The sequence below is a fragment of the Uranotaenia lowii genome, chromosome 3 (genome assembly GCF_029784155.1).
Source record: "Uranotaenia lowii strain MFRU-FL chromosome 3, ASM2978415v1, whole genome shotgun sequence".
Taxonomy (NCBI): Eukaryota; Metazoa; Arthropoda; class Insecta; order Diptera; family Culicidae; genus Uranotaenia; species Uranotaenia lowii.
Window position 1 is genome coordinate 83,019,263 of NC_073693.1, and position 18,846 is coordinate 83,038,108.

At 40.8% G+C, this 18,846-nt stretch overlaps 2 protein-coding genes across 2 annotated transcripts; one reads left to right on the top strand and one right to left on the bottom strand.

Moving 5' to 3' along the window:
- Window positions 1-485: 485 nt before the first annotated feature.
- On the bottom strand, window positions 486-4,037 carry LOC129752338 (uncharacterized). Its single transcript, XM_055748126.1, has one exon. It carries the CDS (start codon window positions 4,035-4,037, stop codon window positions 486-488), a length of 3,552 nt encoding a protein of 1,183 aa, XP_055604101.1.
- Window positions 4,038-17,443: 13,406 nt separating this feature from the next.
- LOC129756385 (40S ribosomal protein S24) lies at window positions 17,444-18,420 on the top strand. Its single transcript, XM_055753245.1, has 2 exons — window positions 17,444-17,569; window positions 17,869-18,420. Exon 2 carries the CDS (start codon window positions 17,880-17,882, stop codon window positions 18,270-18,272), a length of 393 nt encoding a protein of 130 aa, XP_055609220.1. The 5' UTR covers window positions 17,444-17,569; window positions 17,869-17,879; the 3' UTR covers window positions 18,273-18,420.
- Window positions 18,421-18,846: the final 426 nt, after the last annotated feature.

The window sequence follows — 18,846 nt, forward strand, 5'->3', positions numbered from 1 at the left end:
GGAGCCCCGCAAGAAGGTCCTAGTCTTCTCGTAAGTATTCCTTAATCCCTGAGTCATATTGAGTCGTTGTTGAGTACAGAAGAAATACGATTCAACTTAGGAATTGTGACTTATTACGAATGTTTTTCTGCAGGAATTCTTAAGATAACAATTGCGAAGCCCGATGATCGTGTAGCTGGTCTAGTCTAGTCAATAGACAAGAATGAAACCTGGAATAAAGCAGATGCGTAAGTAACCTACACGGTTCTAAACCTACGTGTTACATTAGATCAGGATGTTTTAGGGGGGATGTAGAGGCGCACCCAAATGTCGTGTTACTCACAATTAGAATATGAGGCCATGCGACATGTTACATTAGAGAAGAGAACGAGTAGTTATGACCGAGCGTGTGTACGGGGAAGTTTTGTTGACACCAGCACAGAAGATGGAAGTGGAAATGTTACGAAAACTTACAGACGAGGTAAAGTTGATTGCGATCTGATAAATCAGATCTCTACATCGTCATCCCATTGTATGCCGCATCTCCAAAGATCTTGGAACAGCATCTTCCCGTGGATTGTATACGGGGACAGAAGACCCAATGGGTCGAAAAGACTCATAATACATCGAAGAGCCATTCTCTTAGTCGGTCGTCGTTCGCCGCAAACATACGGCGCCAGCTCACCACGTAGGCTGGTAGGAAATTGGAAACAATCCTGCCGTGGGTTCCACTCCAGTCCAAGGACCCTCTCGATGTTATCGCCTCCTATGTCACTGATAAGTGAGAGCGATTTCTGTTCCGAAATCTCTCCGACTGCCTGTAGCACCGATTCATCGTTGCTAACCCAATTTCTCATGGTGAATCCGGCCCGAGCAAGGGCTCCTTTCAGCTGAATCGCTCGATCAGCTGCTTCCTCGGAAGTGGGGGCACTATCGAAATAATCGTCCATATACGTTTTCTCCTTGATAGCTGTCGTAGCTTTCGGGAAATCCTCCCGACACTCGTCTGCTATTTTGTGCAACACGTAGATCGCCGAACAGGGCGAGCACGTCGCGACGTCCATAATATAAACGTCGGGCGGTTGTGTTGCGTCGAATCGAAACAGGAATCGTTGGTAGTTTTTGTCTGCTGCTCTTATTCGGATTTGGTGGAACATTTCCTTTACGTCGCCACCAAAACCGATGCGCCACTCTCGGAACTTGCATATCACTGAATGCAGGGGGACCAGTAAATCCGGGCCTTTTAATAGTTGATTGTTGAGGGAAACTCCACCCACTGAGGCAGCCGCGTCCCACACCAGCCGTCTTTTGTTCGGTTTCTTCGGGTGCGACACCACATTCAGGGGGAGGTACCAAACGCGTTCAGCACTAGTTTCTGCCAACTCTTCTTCGGTTGCCTTATGGGCATACCCTTTTGTCAAATAATCTCGTATTTGTTGGTGCACGTTAGCCTGGAGTTCGGGGTCTTTTGACAGCTTGCTCTCTAGGCATTTCAGACGTCTCTCAGCCATGTACCGGTTATCTGGGAAGCACACTTCATCTGCTTTCCACAGCAAACCAGTTTCGTATGCACCGTCACGAAACACCGTGGTTTCCTCTAGGATCGTTTTACATCGCTTGTCTTCGGCAGATTCAAGAATCGGCGCAAACGGGTTCTGGGGCTCCTCCAGAACGAAATGTTGTCGGATGAGGTCGTTAAGTTCTTGATCTGCGTCGCAGTGATGGAAGTTAACTCGGACCGAGTTCTTGTCATTTCTATCTCCTGCCTCGTTAGGCCCATAGATGGCCCATCCGAGCAATGATCTCACGGCAACAGGTTCGCCAGGTTGACCTTGCCGACTTTCGATTGGGGTTAAAATGTCAATGTTATCTAACCCAATAAGCACTTCAGGCTGCGCATCGTTAAATGAACTGATTGGAATATCTTTCAGATGTTCATAACGATTAGCTAATTCGTCGTAGCAGAGGGTTTGCTTCGGTAGCTCAAGTTTCGAAACCGTGTGTGCGGTAAAAGAATGTTGTTTCGGATCTCCCAACTTCGAGATCTTGCATTTAATGAGCTTGGATGAATTTTCGTTCCGGGTTACACCGGAAGTCCACTGTAGTTCCAGCGGATGCCTTTTTCCCTCTATTCCTAGGCGGCGTGCTAATGACGATTCCATTATGGTCAGTGATGACCCTTCATCGTAGAATCCAAAGGTATCGACAGTGCGATTTCCGTTGTGCAGGGTAAGTGGAACTATTCGAAAGAAAAACGCTTTTCTGAATTCGTTGTGGGAATTACAAACAGATTTAACGACTGTTGCTTCTCCCTTTTTGGCTTGCGCCGGAACATGGAGCAACGGATGGTGCTGAACTCTACAGCCTTCGATGTTACATCGGATTCTTGATTTACACTTCCAATTACCGTGCTCATTCAGGCACATTTCGCACAAATTCCACTGGCGTACTGCACGCTTTCTTGAATCGAGATTTAGTTCTTGGAACTTCGAGCAGTTCCGAACCCGGTGATCTATGCCACCACAGATTGGACATGGCTTACGTTGTCTATATTCTTCCTGGTTTCCATCACTGTTAATGTGAGCATGGAAATGTCCCTCTTTCTTCTGCGACGGTTTTGCATACTTCGCTGTCTCAGGTTTCGGCGGTACAAGCGTGGTAACCTCACAGGCGTCCTCGGCCAATTCCTCCATATACTGGCCAAATTCCTTCAGCGTTGGCTCGGGGAAGGAGCGTTTATATCTCACCCAAGCAAGCTGATGATGAGCAGGGAGCTTCTCAACCAATTCGCTGAGCAAATCGGGATTCGATAAATGAGCTCGTAGACCTGCAGCCTCTAGCTGGTCACAAAGGTGCTGTACAGCTGTGGCAAACTTAATAAGGCTATCTAGACGCTCAGATTTTGGCGATTCGAGTTTGCGCACTTTAGCCAGCATGTTCCTTACAAGAATTTCGGGCCGTCCATAAAAACGTTTCAGTGTTTCCATTATCTTCGGCACGCTGTCAGGAAATGTCAATTTTGTTCTCACTGCTTCTCGAGCCGCCCCTCGCAGGCTTTCTCTAAGACGGACAAGATTCTCAACGTCTGAGAAACCGCAGGCAGCATTGGACGTTTCGTAACTATGGAAAAATATTGGCCACTCCTCAGGCTCTCCGGCAAACACAGGTAGTTTTCTGGGCCAGACTTGGCGAGCCAACACTTGTTCTGCAGACGGACCAATATTCAGGTTGGCAAACGCTACCGGTTGTGGGAAAGGATTTATGGGTTGCTTTGGAGGTGGTACTTCAGGAATCAGGTTCATAATTGGCACACGGATTCGTGCCGAGTGACTTCTAGGTTCGGAATGAACTGATTTCGATGTACTCAGTTCGACTATCCGAGGGAACACCTCTTCCGGACCGTTATTATTTTCCTCCAGCTGATTGCGCAACCATTCCTCAGCCTTTTGACTTCCACTCGGCGCTGATTCGGAAACACTTTCCGATCCCGAATCCTCTACTAGCTTCTCTTCCAGCTGGTGTTTCTTCTTTAAGAAGGATTCCTCAGAAGCAAGCTCTTCTAGACGGATAGCCCGTTCCTTTTCTAGGAAACGCATTTCCTCTCTCATACGGCGACTTTTAATTTCTCTTTCTGCTACCAATTTGGCCAACTCAAGTTCGGTCCGGATGCGGGCGCTGGATGTAGTAGATCTCACAGATTTGCCGGCACTTCTCACGGACGAATCTTTGTTGGATTCCGCACATTTCTTCCTAGCTCCGTTCTCAACTTCAGCTCTTCCTATTCTCGTTGAACTGGAGTGAGGAGCCTTTGATCGCACGATGGGTGTGCTGAAATCGGTGGTGTTTACGGACTCCGACGGGTCTGCAGAAGGTGGTGTGCATTTAGTGCATCTCCATGGGCGATCCTTTACGCCGGGAGATTGATTCGCACAACTCAGATGCCACCAGCCTAAACAATTATCGCACGACACCATTCTCCGTTCCACCGAATTAGGTCTGTTGCATCCACCACAGTCGAATCCATCTTGGCAATCAATTTCCTCTTCCGAATTGACCATCTCGAAATCTTTAGGGTTTTCGAAAATCTTTGAGGATGTTGGAATATAATTCACTAAAGGTTCTCGCAGCAGCTCTAGTTGGAGCAGGAGCAGGAGCAGCTCAAAGATTTGTCTCCTTTAGTACAAGAGGAGTATCCGTGTTTTGATGCCAAGTTATACTGATCGAAAGCATAGATTTCTGGCCTATATCGGCCCTTTTGAAAGGAATGCTCGACTGTGCGTGGTATCAGCCTTAGATCGGGTTTTTACCGATGTGCGGAATGGCACAAACAACTTTAACAACTAAAACTATCGTTAATTTATAAAATATACACAGAGCGTCACTTAGATTCTTTCTCGATTCGTCACAAATTTTCACTCCTAACCGTTTTCTGTTCGTTTGACATTTCGTAGCGTGGCCGTTAGGTCTGTTCAGATGCAGCGACGTCAGGGATGCCAGAACACCAGGAATTTATTCGCAAATTTGGATATCTTCTGAGTGCGGACACAGAGAACGTGCGGACATGCTCAGGAACGCTGAACTTGGCCGTGAAAAACAGTTTGCCGGAAATCTGTTTGAAGTCGGTCTTCACATGGTCGGGATTCGATCAAACCGAACTGAACGCCATCAGCATTTTTTCGAGACACTTTAACTTCATGTGCAAATATTTTTATTTGGAAATAAAATCTTTGATATTATGAGTAGAATCAATAGTTTATAATTCAAGGAACTCGAGATTTAGTTTCTTTTGTTTATAAATGTTCTAATAGCGCTCAGTTCGGTCTGGTCAAAAACCGGCCAAATATGTTTCGTCGTCCATGATGCAACATTCAACTTTCGTCAGCATGTTGAGACAACTTCCTGGCACGGGTTTTGGCGGACTTCTCGTCGCAATTAGGGGCCTTTTGTACCATGAACGTTCGAAGCACAGCCTTAGTTTTGGCCTTCTGGACAAAACTTCGGCTTAGGTGCAGATTTTTAGCCACATCCCGAACGGAGGCGTTCGGGTTTCGGTTGAAGAAGGCCCCAACTATCCTATGTGATTTTTGGTGTTGTACGGAATACTTTTTCCTTCACTTCTGGGCTTCCGATCGATGGTCAATCGTTCCTCGAACCGCTTAATCACTCGCGACACCGTGGAATTCGCAGTTCCCAACGTTTTAGCGATGGAACGATGCGAGAGATATTTGTTCTCGTGATGAATGCGCAAGATTTTATCACGCACAAGCTGTTCTTTCGACTCCATTTCCTCGAGTTTTGATCACAGGACTTTAAATCTTGCAGAATGTAAACAATGCACTATGAACTAAATCCACGGTTAAAAGGTTAAAAAGTTCCCTTTAACCCACATATAGGAGTTTCTGAAGAGAACATCAGAAATTGAAAGGCCATAATAATGGCTTTCCAAGAGTTAATGCAAGATAACCAACTTCCATTCAGGACCAGTGATTTCATAAATGGCCCGAAACGCCCCATGGGCAGGAGGGCATTGAGAGCTTTCCAGAGGGCGGTGAGTGCAGCTCAGAAGTTTGGAAGGCGTAAAAAGGGCTAAAGGGGCGGTGGGGTCATATTAAAATTTGTAAAACCTGGAGGTTTGACACTGATTTTTCGTTAAGGAAAGCAGTAATTTATGCAACCAAAATAAGTTTTGAAAAACTGATCTTTTAGTGCGGAGTTGAAAAATAGTTATTCATGTAATAATTTTCAAATAGTGGATTTTTTTAACACGGATCGTAATTTATAATAACGTCGGGTGCTGAAAAAATTCCCTGGTAAATCCATTATTCAACTTTCGAGAAGCAAATCTCAACATATAACCGCAAGTGGACGACAACGCTAATGACTAATAATTTCAGATCAAGACGGTCGTTGACTGTACATTTGCAAGCGCAAAAAAAACTACTGTTTTCAGCGTCAAAAAGTTGACTTTTCAGCAATGAATTGCATAAAAGTATAATCCAGGTCATAAGCATGCGGCAAGCCTCGTTGGATGAATTTACGACTCGTGCTGAAAAATCTACTTTTTGCCACTTTTTCCATAAATAACTATTTTTGAACCTTTCAATACAACTTAGAATTGAAAAGACAATGGAAAGTTTAATGCATGATAATGAAATACTACACCCAAAATTCAGCCTCTGTGCCAATGGCGTGTAGTCAATTACATAGCATCATTGGTACAAGAAGATAACGCAATCGGTGCTGATTCGATTTGCTCCCACCGGCATTAATCTCTCAAGTTAACCGAATTGCGTATGTCTGAAAGAAACAAAATAAAAACGCTTTCACGTCCCTCCCTATCGCATCACAAGACGAAGAAGGATGGAAATAAATACCGGCCAACACCAGGCAGCCAGCGAACCGAGCACTGTCGTGTGAATGTAGCAAAAGCAACAACAAAAACATCCTTCTAAGGCTGATGTCATGCTGAAGCAACTAGCAACGCGACCTACAACGCAACGTTCACACGACTAACCAGCTCTCATTTGATCTCCATGGAAATCGCGCAGACCTGTCATACTGGTCGCTTTGTGTAGCGCGACCAATCTGATGCCAATGTGTTTAGTAGCGCGACTAGTAGGAAATCCAATAGGAACATTGTTTTTTCTCGATTTGAAGCAGTGATTCCGGGTTTTAAGCACAATAGTACGAAGATCTGTCCGAACTTGTGATAATAAACTAAAGACTATCTTAATCGGCGAGAAAATTTTCATGAATTCTTAGTTCCGGCAAAAAAAAACAAGGAATTTTGTCGGTTCAAATTTCGGCATTCTTGCAATCCGGGTCGTGATTTGATGAGTTTTTGATGGCTTCGGAAAGAAAGGAGACGATTCAAAGCATTATCAGATGTAGAGAAGTGATGATTTGTAGGGAATTTCAAAGTGACAGGTCGCGCCAGCATGACATACCAATGCAATGCAACGCAATCTTATTGGAACGTTGCGTTGCGTTGCGTTGCTAGTTGTTTCAGCATGACATCAGCCTTAGGCTAGCAACGCAACGCAACGCAACGCAACGTTCCAATAAGATTGCGTTGCATTGCATTGGTATGTCATGCTGGCGCGACCTGTCACTTTGAAATTCCCTACAAATCATCACTTCTCTACATCTGATAATGCTTTGAATCGTCTCCTTTCTTTCCGGAGCCACCAAAAACTCATCAAATCACGACCCGGATTGCAAGAATGCCGAAATTTGAACCGACAAAATTCCTTGTTTTTTTGCCGGAACTAAGAATTCATGAAAATTTTCTCGCCGATTAAGATAGTTTTTAGTTTATTATCACAAATTCGGACAGATCTTCGTACTATTGTGCCTAAAACCCGGAATCACTGCTTCAAATCGAGAAAAAACAATGTTCCTATTGGATTTCCTACTAGTCGCGCTACTAAACACATTGGCATCAGATTGGTCGCGCTACTCAAAGCAACCAGTATGACAGGTCTGCGCGATTTCCATGGAGATCAAATGAGAGCTGGTTAGTCGTGTGAACGTTGCGTTGTAGGTCGCGTTGCTAGTTGCTTCAGCATGACATCAGCCTAATTCAATCCCTTCAATCCATCGGCAAACAACCACGGCCGAGCTGTGCGTGTGTATGCAGTAAAAGCAACAACAAAAAAAACATTCCTTCAATTCAATTCGCCGACAAACAACCACGGCAAAGCTGTGCGTGTGTATGTAGCAAAAGCAACAGGAATATATTCCTTCAATTCACCGGCAAACAAGCACCGGCGAAGCTGCCCGGCTTTAACAGCTGTGTATATGTAGCGTGTGTATGTAATAGCAGGCAGTAAGCAAAGCACAGTTCTCATTCAATGGGTTTCCCGTTTCCATCCATCCATCCATCACACATCACCGACCCATCACACACCACCCACCCATCACGCACCACCACCCGCCCATCACACACCACCCGCCCATCACACACCACCCACCCATCACACACCACCCACCCATCACGCACCACCAACACAACGCACTCGTCATCCACCTATTGTAAAGGAAAAGTCAAGCGCAACTCTCTTTAAGATTTTGGCCCTGAAAAGGGCCTTTTTTTGTTATTTGTAGATATGAAAACATGGTCAATCTAACGCTCCCTCGGGAATCTCGTGTTTAAGCAACAGTTTAAGCTAGTGATTGCTATGTGATCTTAAGGGAAATGAAAACATGATACTGATTCCAAACGAGACGCATGAGACTAAAAACAGTTTGAGAGCTTTTGCCCTGAGTCAAGCGTTTAGATCAAAGCAGTCATTGTAGGCTTTTCTCGCAAGCGTTTGATACAAAGCTCATGTGTTTATCACATTATTTGCATAACTGCCGGGCGCATAATTTCGACGACATCGGCCTTGTTTCTGCTTATACTTATATTTAATTCACCTTTTGTTATGCAGTTGAAAAAGCTGCATACTATCTTTATGGGTCGATTTAGACCATTAATAGTTATTAAAACGACAATTTATGGAAGAATGATTTTTTTCGAAGTTAAGTTCCTTTAAAAAATTCGACATACTTTATTCTAGAATGCTTATTTGAAACGAAAAACACATTGACTCGGGATAGGCTGTAGTAATTCTACGTGAACTTCTCGGTCGTTTCATATATACAACCACTGTAACTTTTTTATCAATGAAGATAATCACCGTGATTTTTGTCTGATAATTAATTTTAAAGGTTTTATCGGTGTTTTTTTATGTTCTCTTAGTGAAAACATTTCATGATTTTGAAAATTATAGCTTGCCCAGTTTACGGTACTCAAACATGACAAAAATGATGAAACTTCATAAAATTAAAAAAAAAAACAACAAATACAAACCAAAGACTAAAAATGACAACAAAAAAACTAAAACATGATGGAGAATAACAAAAATAGCAATTATGACAAAACAAACATTATAAACACAAAACAAGAAAAGTGCTAAATGCATCAAAACACCAAGAAAAAATGATTATGACTTCAATGGTGAAAAACCGACTAAAAATAATGTTAATGATTACAACAATAGTTTTTTTTTTTTTTTGTTATATTAAGTGAAAAATAGTGAAGAAAAAAACCGCTCCATTTAATCGAACGGGATTTGCACATATTTAAGGACAAAAAAAATTGGATGCATTTCATACCACCGCGCAGCTAAAAAATATTTAAAATTAAAGAAAATGCAAAACAGATAAAAATTCGATTTTCGGAAAAAACATGAAAATGTTTTTGTTTCAAATCCATTTTCTTTTGCTTCACAAAAATTTTCGCCTTTGGCCTTTCACATTCAATGTATTGACTTACTTACTTACTTAATGATCCCGCGCCGATCCTCCGGTGCATAGGGCCGTGGTAAAAGACCTCCACTGTTGACGATCTGGAGCCAGCGTCTTCTCTTGGTCCCAGTCAAGATTCTCGTCGACAGTTCGGATTTCAGCGGCTAGGCTTCGCTGCCACGAGTTTCTGGGTCTGCCTCTTCTTCGATGACCTTCTGGATTGGATCTCAATGTATTGAGATCAAAAATAAATCCTTTCTTCACAACATTACTATTTTGAATCAAAATTATAATATATACATTGGTTGAACTTCAAAAAGAAGTTCAATTCAACAACAGAATCAAAATCAGATGTGACTATCCGCAAGTTTGGTATATGATAAAGAATACTTTGGCTTGCAGCTTTCGCTGGATATCTAGAAGAAAAATCTTAAGTTTATTTGACTTTTTACCTCTGGAGCTAGGCAGGTTTATTACTTCTGGATTTGGAAAAATCAAAATAATGTCTGAAAAGCGAAGAAAACGCACTGATGTACGGTTCGCATGAAGGAAGCTTAGCCCTCATCCGTTATAGATTGTCAATATGACGCTATTAGAAGTTTGGGGGCTTGGCGGCGATGTGGTTCCTCATTTGAGATCCAGTTGCCAGGCCACCAATCTTTAGTTTTGCATCATTATACCTACCAGTCAATTTGTCACTCCTTCGCCTTTCTGATGAATGTACAGTTATTGCGAAAATCCTGCCGTAATATGAGACAAAACAGAAAATAACTGCAATTCTAGTTTTCATGCCATGATAGTAAAATCACTTAAAATGATAATAAGAAAAATATAAACTAATCAACACTGAAAATACATATTTGAATGTATTGTGTTAGGAAAAAATATGGGACTCAATTTAACCAAACATGTGAAATCCTGATTTGTGTTAAACAAAACTATCAGTTGCTTCTGAAGGGGTTTCGAAACAATCGGCTTTATATTTGTTTCTACAAAATAGTATTTCAAAACCATCAAACGTTTTAAAAAAGGATCCCCTTCCGAAATACTTAAAATTAATTGAAAACAAGTGATCAAAGTTTCCACAATTTTAGGTACGGAAGATTTTCAGGCTGGCATTTTATTGAAGCAATCTTCCTTTGGAAGCTTCCAGCCTATTTTCTGTTTGTTTTACAGCCTGGATTTCCAAGTCTCTTCTCCCTCGTCCTTCCCAAAGGACTGAAGCAACTGTCAAATTACATACAAACGGACCGTACCGACTTTTTGGAACCAGAACGTCAGTTCCCCTTTGATTTCAATGGCATTTTGGTACCAAAACGTCAGTGCGGTACTGAAATGTCAGTTCGGAAATTTCCTTCTCTTTCAGCCCCTTGGTCCTTCCAGGCGCACATTTCTTAGAGCAGCTTTGCAAGCCGACTTCTTATGCACAATTTTTTAAGTCTCTTTTTTTTTGCGGCTATCCAACCAGACATCTTTTTGTAATTTGTAATTTGTAATTTATTAACTTTAACGCAGCCTGTCAGTTACAATTAACTATTAGTTCAGGTTAAGGAAATCACTTGTGTCACAAAACGCGTGGAATATTAATAAATGTTTTGAAAACGAAATCTAATATTTGCGTTATGAAGCTCTGTTCAACGCGGTCTTGAAGGTTGTTAGCGAGCTGGTTTGTCTTGTCGCCAAAGGCAAGTTGTTCCAACAGGAGGCGCCATACACCACCCGAATAGAAATGTACGATGAAAAAACTATGAATTCCATATTCATAAACCATGAATTTTATGGTCTACACAATGCTTATTATCGTCCACGATACCGTGAATGCACATTGAAATTCATATTTTTCGACCATACATTTCATCGTTTTGACGAAAATAACCATGAAAAAGGGGTATTGTTATGCAGCGTGACCATGAAAAAAATGGCGATTTTCCATACATTGGGAAGCCCAATAATATAAAGTTCATGGTTATAACATCATCCAGTTTTTCATGGTAAAACCATGAAAACCCGATAATATTCAATGTTCACCCACTGAAATAAAAATCTTTGATCATGGTGGTATTTTTGTTCTTGATTTTAATTATGTCATCATTTTCAAAGATTTGTTTAATTAAAAAAACGAATGCATTTATTTGTTCATGACATTTATTTAGAAAATCTCAACATTTTACTTACACATTTAACCACACTGTGATTATTCGGTGGACTGGAATGCTTTGCACACCAGCATCTCATAGCCACTCCCGGAATCTATTGGCCACCGTGTCACGAGCCTCTCGTGTGTTGAGTTATTTTGCTCCCTCGTCTGAAGTGGAGCTTCGGAAGTTCTGTCAGCTTCTGGAAAAAAAATGATTTTTTTGAGTTTGGTCAGTTTTCTAATCAATATGCATGAAATGTACTTACCATCACCACCGCAAATGGAGCAATTGCCTTCCAACTCGGCATGACGTCCAAAAATTCCAGAACTTGTCCGGATTCAGCAGCTTTTAACTGAAAAAGATTTCTCCAATCGCGAGAAAATCGTTCAGCGAAAAAAATGGCGCGCAATTTTTTGTTCCTACACGCTAATTTGTTAAAGTGTAGAAAAAGCAAAGTTTAACAACGTTTGGATTTTCATTTTACCATGAAGTACATGGTAACAATGATAATCACAAGAAAATTATCATAATACCGCCCGAATAGCAAAGACCATAGTTTAAACAATAACCGTACATTGATATTCAATTTAACAATGAATTTCATCGTAAAATCATCTTATTTGTTTACCACTTAATATTATGACAATACCACAATTTTTAGAGTAACCATAAAATGCATTGTTGATACATAATATTTCAAAGTTGCCGAAGAGAGGGAAATCATCGTATCACAGTAATTTTCTTGTGATTTTCAACGGAACAGTGATGTTCATGGTAAAATTAAAATCCAAACAAAAACGAACACGGTAAACTTTTGCTATTTTTAACTACCCAAGTAACCATAAGCATTAAGCCAAAACCCTGAATCAGCATTAAATCAACATTTCTAATGCAAGTTAACATGAAATCACCATTTCTAATGCGAGTTGGCATTAAATCAACATTCATAATGCTTTTTTGTTTCATATAAGCATTATTAATGCATAGAAGCAATAAAGAAATTAGCACTAATGATAGCACCATATGCACATATAGAGTAGCTCTAAAGTTAATAAGCATTACAAGTGGTGTGACCCGAAGAGTACTTGAAGTACGGGTTTTTTCACCCACCTTATCAGCATCAAGAGAGGTCGAAATGGTTAAGGCGCAAGGAGAGATAAAGGCTGCTGCGGGATCCTCGGTTCGAGACTCAGAAGAATTCATTAAGCAGGCATATATAATCCCCCTTCATTCAGCAGGTTGATTGATGTTGCAGATATTAATTATTTATTTAATTTTTGTTCATTTTAATTATTCAAAAAATAATAATTAAATAAACAAAAGGTGTTCTAAGTATGCATTGTTAATGCTTTTATACGGCTTGCGAAAAATGACGTTTTGATGGTGTTCTAATTCAGCATTTGTAATGCTTATTAAAGGCTATGTTGTGATAGCATTTAATCAGCCCGCTATTTCGCCTTTTTAGCATTAAATCTGCATTATATACGCATATAGTGCAAAACAAGCATTAATACAGAGTTATATATGGGAATATAGTGTTGATTAAGGGCTATGTTTTAGTGCTTATGGTTACTTGGGTATTTGAAATTTTCCGTGTAGAGAAAAATTTCATCCAACGCGCGCCATTATTTTTTGGAAAATTTTAGTCGCTTTCTCGTTTCGAGAATCGCGATCGATTACAAATTTTTCGTGGTGAACATTTTTAAAGCAGCCGGACTAGATTCGGAAAGCGATGGCATTGGCTCGGATGTTAACCCAAGTAACCATAAGCATTAAGCCAAAACCCTGAATCAGCATTAAATCAACATTTCTAATGCAAGTTAACATGAAATCACCATTTCTAATGCGAGTTGGCATTAAATCAACATTCATAATGCTTTTTTGTTTCATATAAGCATTATTAATGCATAGAAGCAATAAAGAAATTAGCACTAATGATAGCACCATATGCACATATAGAGTAGCTCTAAAGTTAATAAGCATTACAAGTGGTGTGACCCGAAGAGTACTTGAAGTACGGGTTTTTTCACCCACCTTATCAGCATCAAGAGAGGTCGAAATGGTTAAGGCGCAAGGAGAGATAAAGGCTGCTGCGGGATCCTCGGTTCGAGACTCAGAAGAATTCATTAAGCAGGCATATATAATCCCCCTTCATTCAGCAGGTTGATTGATGTTGCAGATATTAATTATTTATTTAATTTTTGTTCATTTTAATTATTCAAAAAATAATAATTAAATAAACAAAAGGTGTTCTAAGTATGCATTGTTAATGCTTTTATACGGCTTGCGAAAAATGACGTTTTGATGGTGTTCTAATTCAGCATTTGTAATGCTTATTAAAGGCTATGTTGTGATAGCATTTAATCAGCCCGCTATTTCGCCTTTTTAGCATTAAATCTGCATTATATACGCATATAGTGCAAAACAAGCATTAATACAGAGTTATATATGGGAATATAGTGTTGATTAAGGGCTATGTTTTAGTGCTTATGGTTACTTGGGAATGGTGAGTAATTTTGGTGCTTATGTGAGAATCATAAACTTATTGAAAATTCTTAGATTTCAGGAGCAGACGGAGTGGAAATAATCACCGCTAAAGCTTTGGACGAGCCAAAATGCCTGACTTGGGACAAAAAGAGGTCCGGAACACAACCCGTACTAATGTACACACTCCACGGATGGTGCTAGAAGTTGTGCCGGAGCCGTCTCCCAGGCGCAAGAGGAAGTCCGCCGTGCCGCACGTTTTGCAGTAAAATGGTAACTAGTGTTAATACTCCCTGTGATTTTATCACAGTTCGTTTATCAAGAAAATCCAAAAATAAATAAAGGTTTTAGATAGCAAATCAAAAAAGTTTCTCTATTCGAAGATCACCCGAAAAGCAAATTATAAATAAAAACAAATTCCAACCATGAAATTTCACGGTCACGAGGGGTTTCAAATATTACGAATAAACATTGAAGTTCATCTTCGTTAAAACAATATGAACACAATGAAAAACGATGAATATTACAGTTTCCTCGAGAAAAATTGGAAGCTAAAATGACCATAAAATTCATATTTTTGCGATCTAAAATGTATGGAAAAAAGTCAATTTTTTCATTGTTAAGTTGCTTAACAACCCCCTTTTTTCATGGTAATTTTGGTCAAAACCATGAATACCATGGTCGAAAACAATGAGTTTGACAGTAAAATCATGGTTTCATGTACTGTGATACTTATGGTTTCAACCATGAAATCCACGGTAGAGTGAAAATGAAATTTATGGTTTTTTCATAATGTTTTTCTATTCGGGCGTACTTCTGTCATTTTCGGCAACTATGAAATATTTTGAATAAACGATGTACTTCACGGTTACTTAGAAAATTATGGTGATTTCATAATTAAACGTGGTTGAAAGATATTTAGATACCACGATGAAGTTGATTGTTACATTGAATATCATTGTTCAGTTATTTTAAAACCATGGTCCTTGCTATTCGGGCAGTATACTCTTCCTAGAGGTTGTGGTATGTTGGGGGATGATGAAGCATTTGGATCGCTCGTTCCTCCCTCGCTGGAGGTGAGAAAGGAGATATGCAGGTAGCTTTTGGTCGTAACCCTGGCGCATGAAGCAACATATACGCCTCCGATAGTTCTCAAGGAGATCGCAGCCAAGTATAAGTCTTCTGGTGGTCTCTGTAGTCTCTCTTCGTTTCAGATTGAAGACAAATCTTGCCGCAGACTTGTAGCACCTTAGCAGCTGGTCTTTACAGGCTGCTGAGAGACCTGGGAAGTAAACTGTATCGCAGTATGAGAAGATGGGGACAATAATAGATTGGACCAGTTTCAAACGAATTGGAACAGTGAGAACGGATTGGAATTTACGGAAAGTTCTGAGAGTGAGGAAGACTTTTGATGAAATACTATTCACGTGGTTGGTCCAATTCAAGTTGTGATCCATTACAAGTCCTAAGTTCTTCACTTTTTTCATCAGAGGGATGGTTTGATTACAGAAGATAATGTCAATGTTAGGACTGATACTATCTCGTTTGGTGAAGGCAAACGCCTGGGTCTTACTGGGGTTGGGTGAGAGATAATTATTCTTGCTCCACAGCTCAATTCTCGCCAGGTCTTCGTTGATGGTTCGGACAAGTTGATCGACTTCAGATAAAGGACCATTTATGTAAATTTGTAAGTCATCTGCATAGAGTTGATAGCTGCATTTTAGGATGGTAGGGAGACTATTTACATATAAGCTGAAGAGCAAGGCACTCAGGCATGAGCCTTGAGGTGTACCATCTGTGAGTGGTAGTTCAGCTGATGTCGCTTTAGAACAGCGCACACACTAAGATTGCAAATTACCCCCTCGGGATAATGACTCTTCGAACCACAGGGAAATGGCTGACATTAAACGAAGTTCGTATGGGAATCATCCCGAATCCCAGGACGCTTCATTTCTCCTGAAATTCTGGGCAACATTCCCACAAATGCACAGGTACTCCAACAATAGGCGATGGAAGCGCTGACGAATTTGGGTGATGGTTTTGCATTAGTGCAAGTGGGATGCAGCTATAATTTCACCCAACTTTTGACAGTTCTAAAGGCGTTTTTCTTAAGGAGAGAAAGAATAACTTTTCGATTCCATCGCCCATTGTCCTGTAACATGGAGAAACATCAGCTGTCAACCGTTTTCTGTCGCGCTTTTTTAAAGTTTATCTTTTTCTATCCTATGTGTGTTGCTACGTATAGTCCGTATAGTTTCCCGCTCGTGCGGCTAAGTCGATCAGTTTGAATCGCGGGAGCTGCTATAAGCCAGGCGGAAGGTGCTATTCGTTCCTAAGGATCCAAGTATTCCCAACCAGTTCGAGGTATTGGCCGGTCGCAGCATTCAACGTCCAACCGGGTTGCTGGAGCAGAACACCAAGGTCAAGATTCCCTAGAACCTGATGGCTGAACATCAAAAGAACCACTGGAATCAGCAGTATTATCGTGTGGTTGTGAAGCAGGTATTTTTTTTTAAATAATATAAACTGACTGAAAAATAACATTCCATATTTTATTTTCAGGCAAAACAGCAGTCAAGCAAAAACAACATCAGGACCAGCAGCGAAGTGATAACTTTTAAATTCATCTTATCAATAAAATTTAATGTTTTTGAATAAAAAAGAGCTATTATTTTTTAGAACAAATCCTTCATTTCCATTTATAGATAGAAAGGAAACCGCCTCGAGCCTACAGGAAAATTTCTCGGCTTACTGCAAACTACAGGAGAACATTGTTTTGAGCCTTCAGATGAGTTTGACAGTTGTTTTCCTGAGCTATTTTTCTGTCCTGAAATCGTCCTGTAATTTCAGCTGTTGAAAATACAGGACAAAATCGTTCCGACCACAGGAGAAAAGATTAAGTGTGCACGACCTGACATCGGTTCGTGAGAAAAGACGATATGAGATTAAATGCGGGTGACGAGAAACAAAATTCGGATATCAACTTCCTTGCTAGCGATCGATGATTGACGCAGTTGAATGCTAGCGAGAAGTCAACAAGAACCAATATTGTGCAATGATCATTGTCGAGATTACTGAGTATGTCGTGTGTCACCTTGGCTAAGGCAGTTGTAGTTGAGTGACTTTTACGATAACCAGATTGATGTTTAGCAAGGAGAGGAGGATCGTGTTGGTTAAGATGTTCTGTTATTTGTGCCAGTAGTCTTTTAAACTTTACTTCTTCTCTTCATTCTGCTGCTGGACTGCCTGCTGTTGGGCTGCATTCCAAAGAGTGTAAGGGGCGAGGCTAAGACTCTATGCCATATTTTTCAACTCAAGCCGCATGTTTTTTTTTTTTTTGTAAATTCTTTATTTGAATTTACAAGCCGCATGTTTAGCGACCGGCTAGATGGGAATTTTGCATCACATCATCTTTTAAAGTCGCCTTCCAGGCGCTTGTTTTTTCCGAAATCAGTGGTTTTTTCTCCGTGCTCATAGTTCCCAACAGTGTACACGGGCCTGAACATCTGCCCACTTCATTTTCCAACGCCCCCTCTCATGTCACCGCCCATCGGAGCTGCCAACCTTACGGAACCAAACTGTCAGCTGCTAACATGCCGTCCGTCTGTGTTCTTTCTTTTCGCTAAAGTGCGTTCGCGAAGACGTGTGGTTCCGTCACCTTCCGTGCAGAAAATAAGGTACCAAATCGGTGCAATTCTGAATTTGTTTGTGTCCCAAAAATTCTTCCGAGCTCGTTGCTTCCGGGTATCTGTGAAATTTGTGGAGAATTATTGATTTTCGATGCCAAAACGGTATCGAATGTAGCTCACATTTTGGGAGATCGATTCGAAAGTGTTTGAGGTTATGGCTTCCTGATAGCCAAGTGTCAAAAGCGAGTTTGTTTACTAGCAACGAATCGAGGATTTTCTGGGGGACAAAGATTTTCTGCCTGATGAACAATGGTGATTAATAAAGATTCTTTTGTTTTGCTTCTCAGGTCTTGTCACAATGGCAACCGCTACAATTCGTACCCGTCGATTCATGACCAACCGGCTGCTGTGCCGCAAGCAGATGATCTGCGATGTGCTGCACCCGGGAATGGCCTCGGTCCCCAAAAAGGACATCCGTGACAAACTGGCCGCCATGTACAAAACCACCCCGGATGTGGTGTTCGTGTTCGGATTCAAAACTAACTTCGGAGGTGGCAAATCGACCGGCTTCGCGCTGATCTATGATACCCTTGATTGGGCCAAGAAGTTCGAACCGAAGCACCGATTGGGCCGACACGGATTGTATGAGAAGAAGAAGATGACCAGGAAACAGCGTAAGGAACGCAAGAACCGTATGAAGAAGGTTCGCGGTACCAAGAAGGCCAAGGTCGGACAGGCCGTCAAGAAGTAAACCCCTGGTTGTTGTGTTTACTTGCTTCTTGTGTATGCGGGACTCGCGGGCGAATTATTTTTTACGATTGTTGGGTGGAATTTGAAGTTCCTCCGTTATCAACATCAAATGAGAAATAATATACACTAACTTTAAGGTAAAATCTTAATTTATGCTTTATATTTTCGACATATCACATATCTGAATTTCAAAGGTTTGTTCAACTTAAAATAGTTCCATTATATGTGGATTAAACTTAATGAAGAGAGGGAAAAATTATTTTAATTATAGCGGCTCAAACTAACCGATTAACGCCTAAATCCTACGCATTTAATGCTAAAATTGATCATTCACCTACCAGAAGTGAACTGTTCAGTTTTGGCCTGAAGCGCGTAAGATTTAGCAGGTTTTATTTTTCTTTCATAAATATGGACCAATAATGTTCGTTTTGTAATGCGAGTGTTTTGAAAATTCACCTTAAAATGGCAGAACTGCGCCAGTTAGAAACTGTTGCGCACTTTTTATACGAAACTTAATAGTTAGTATAGTAAATTTTTTTGTCTTAGCTCGGAGAATGAAACGGGGTTTTAAAATG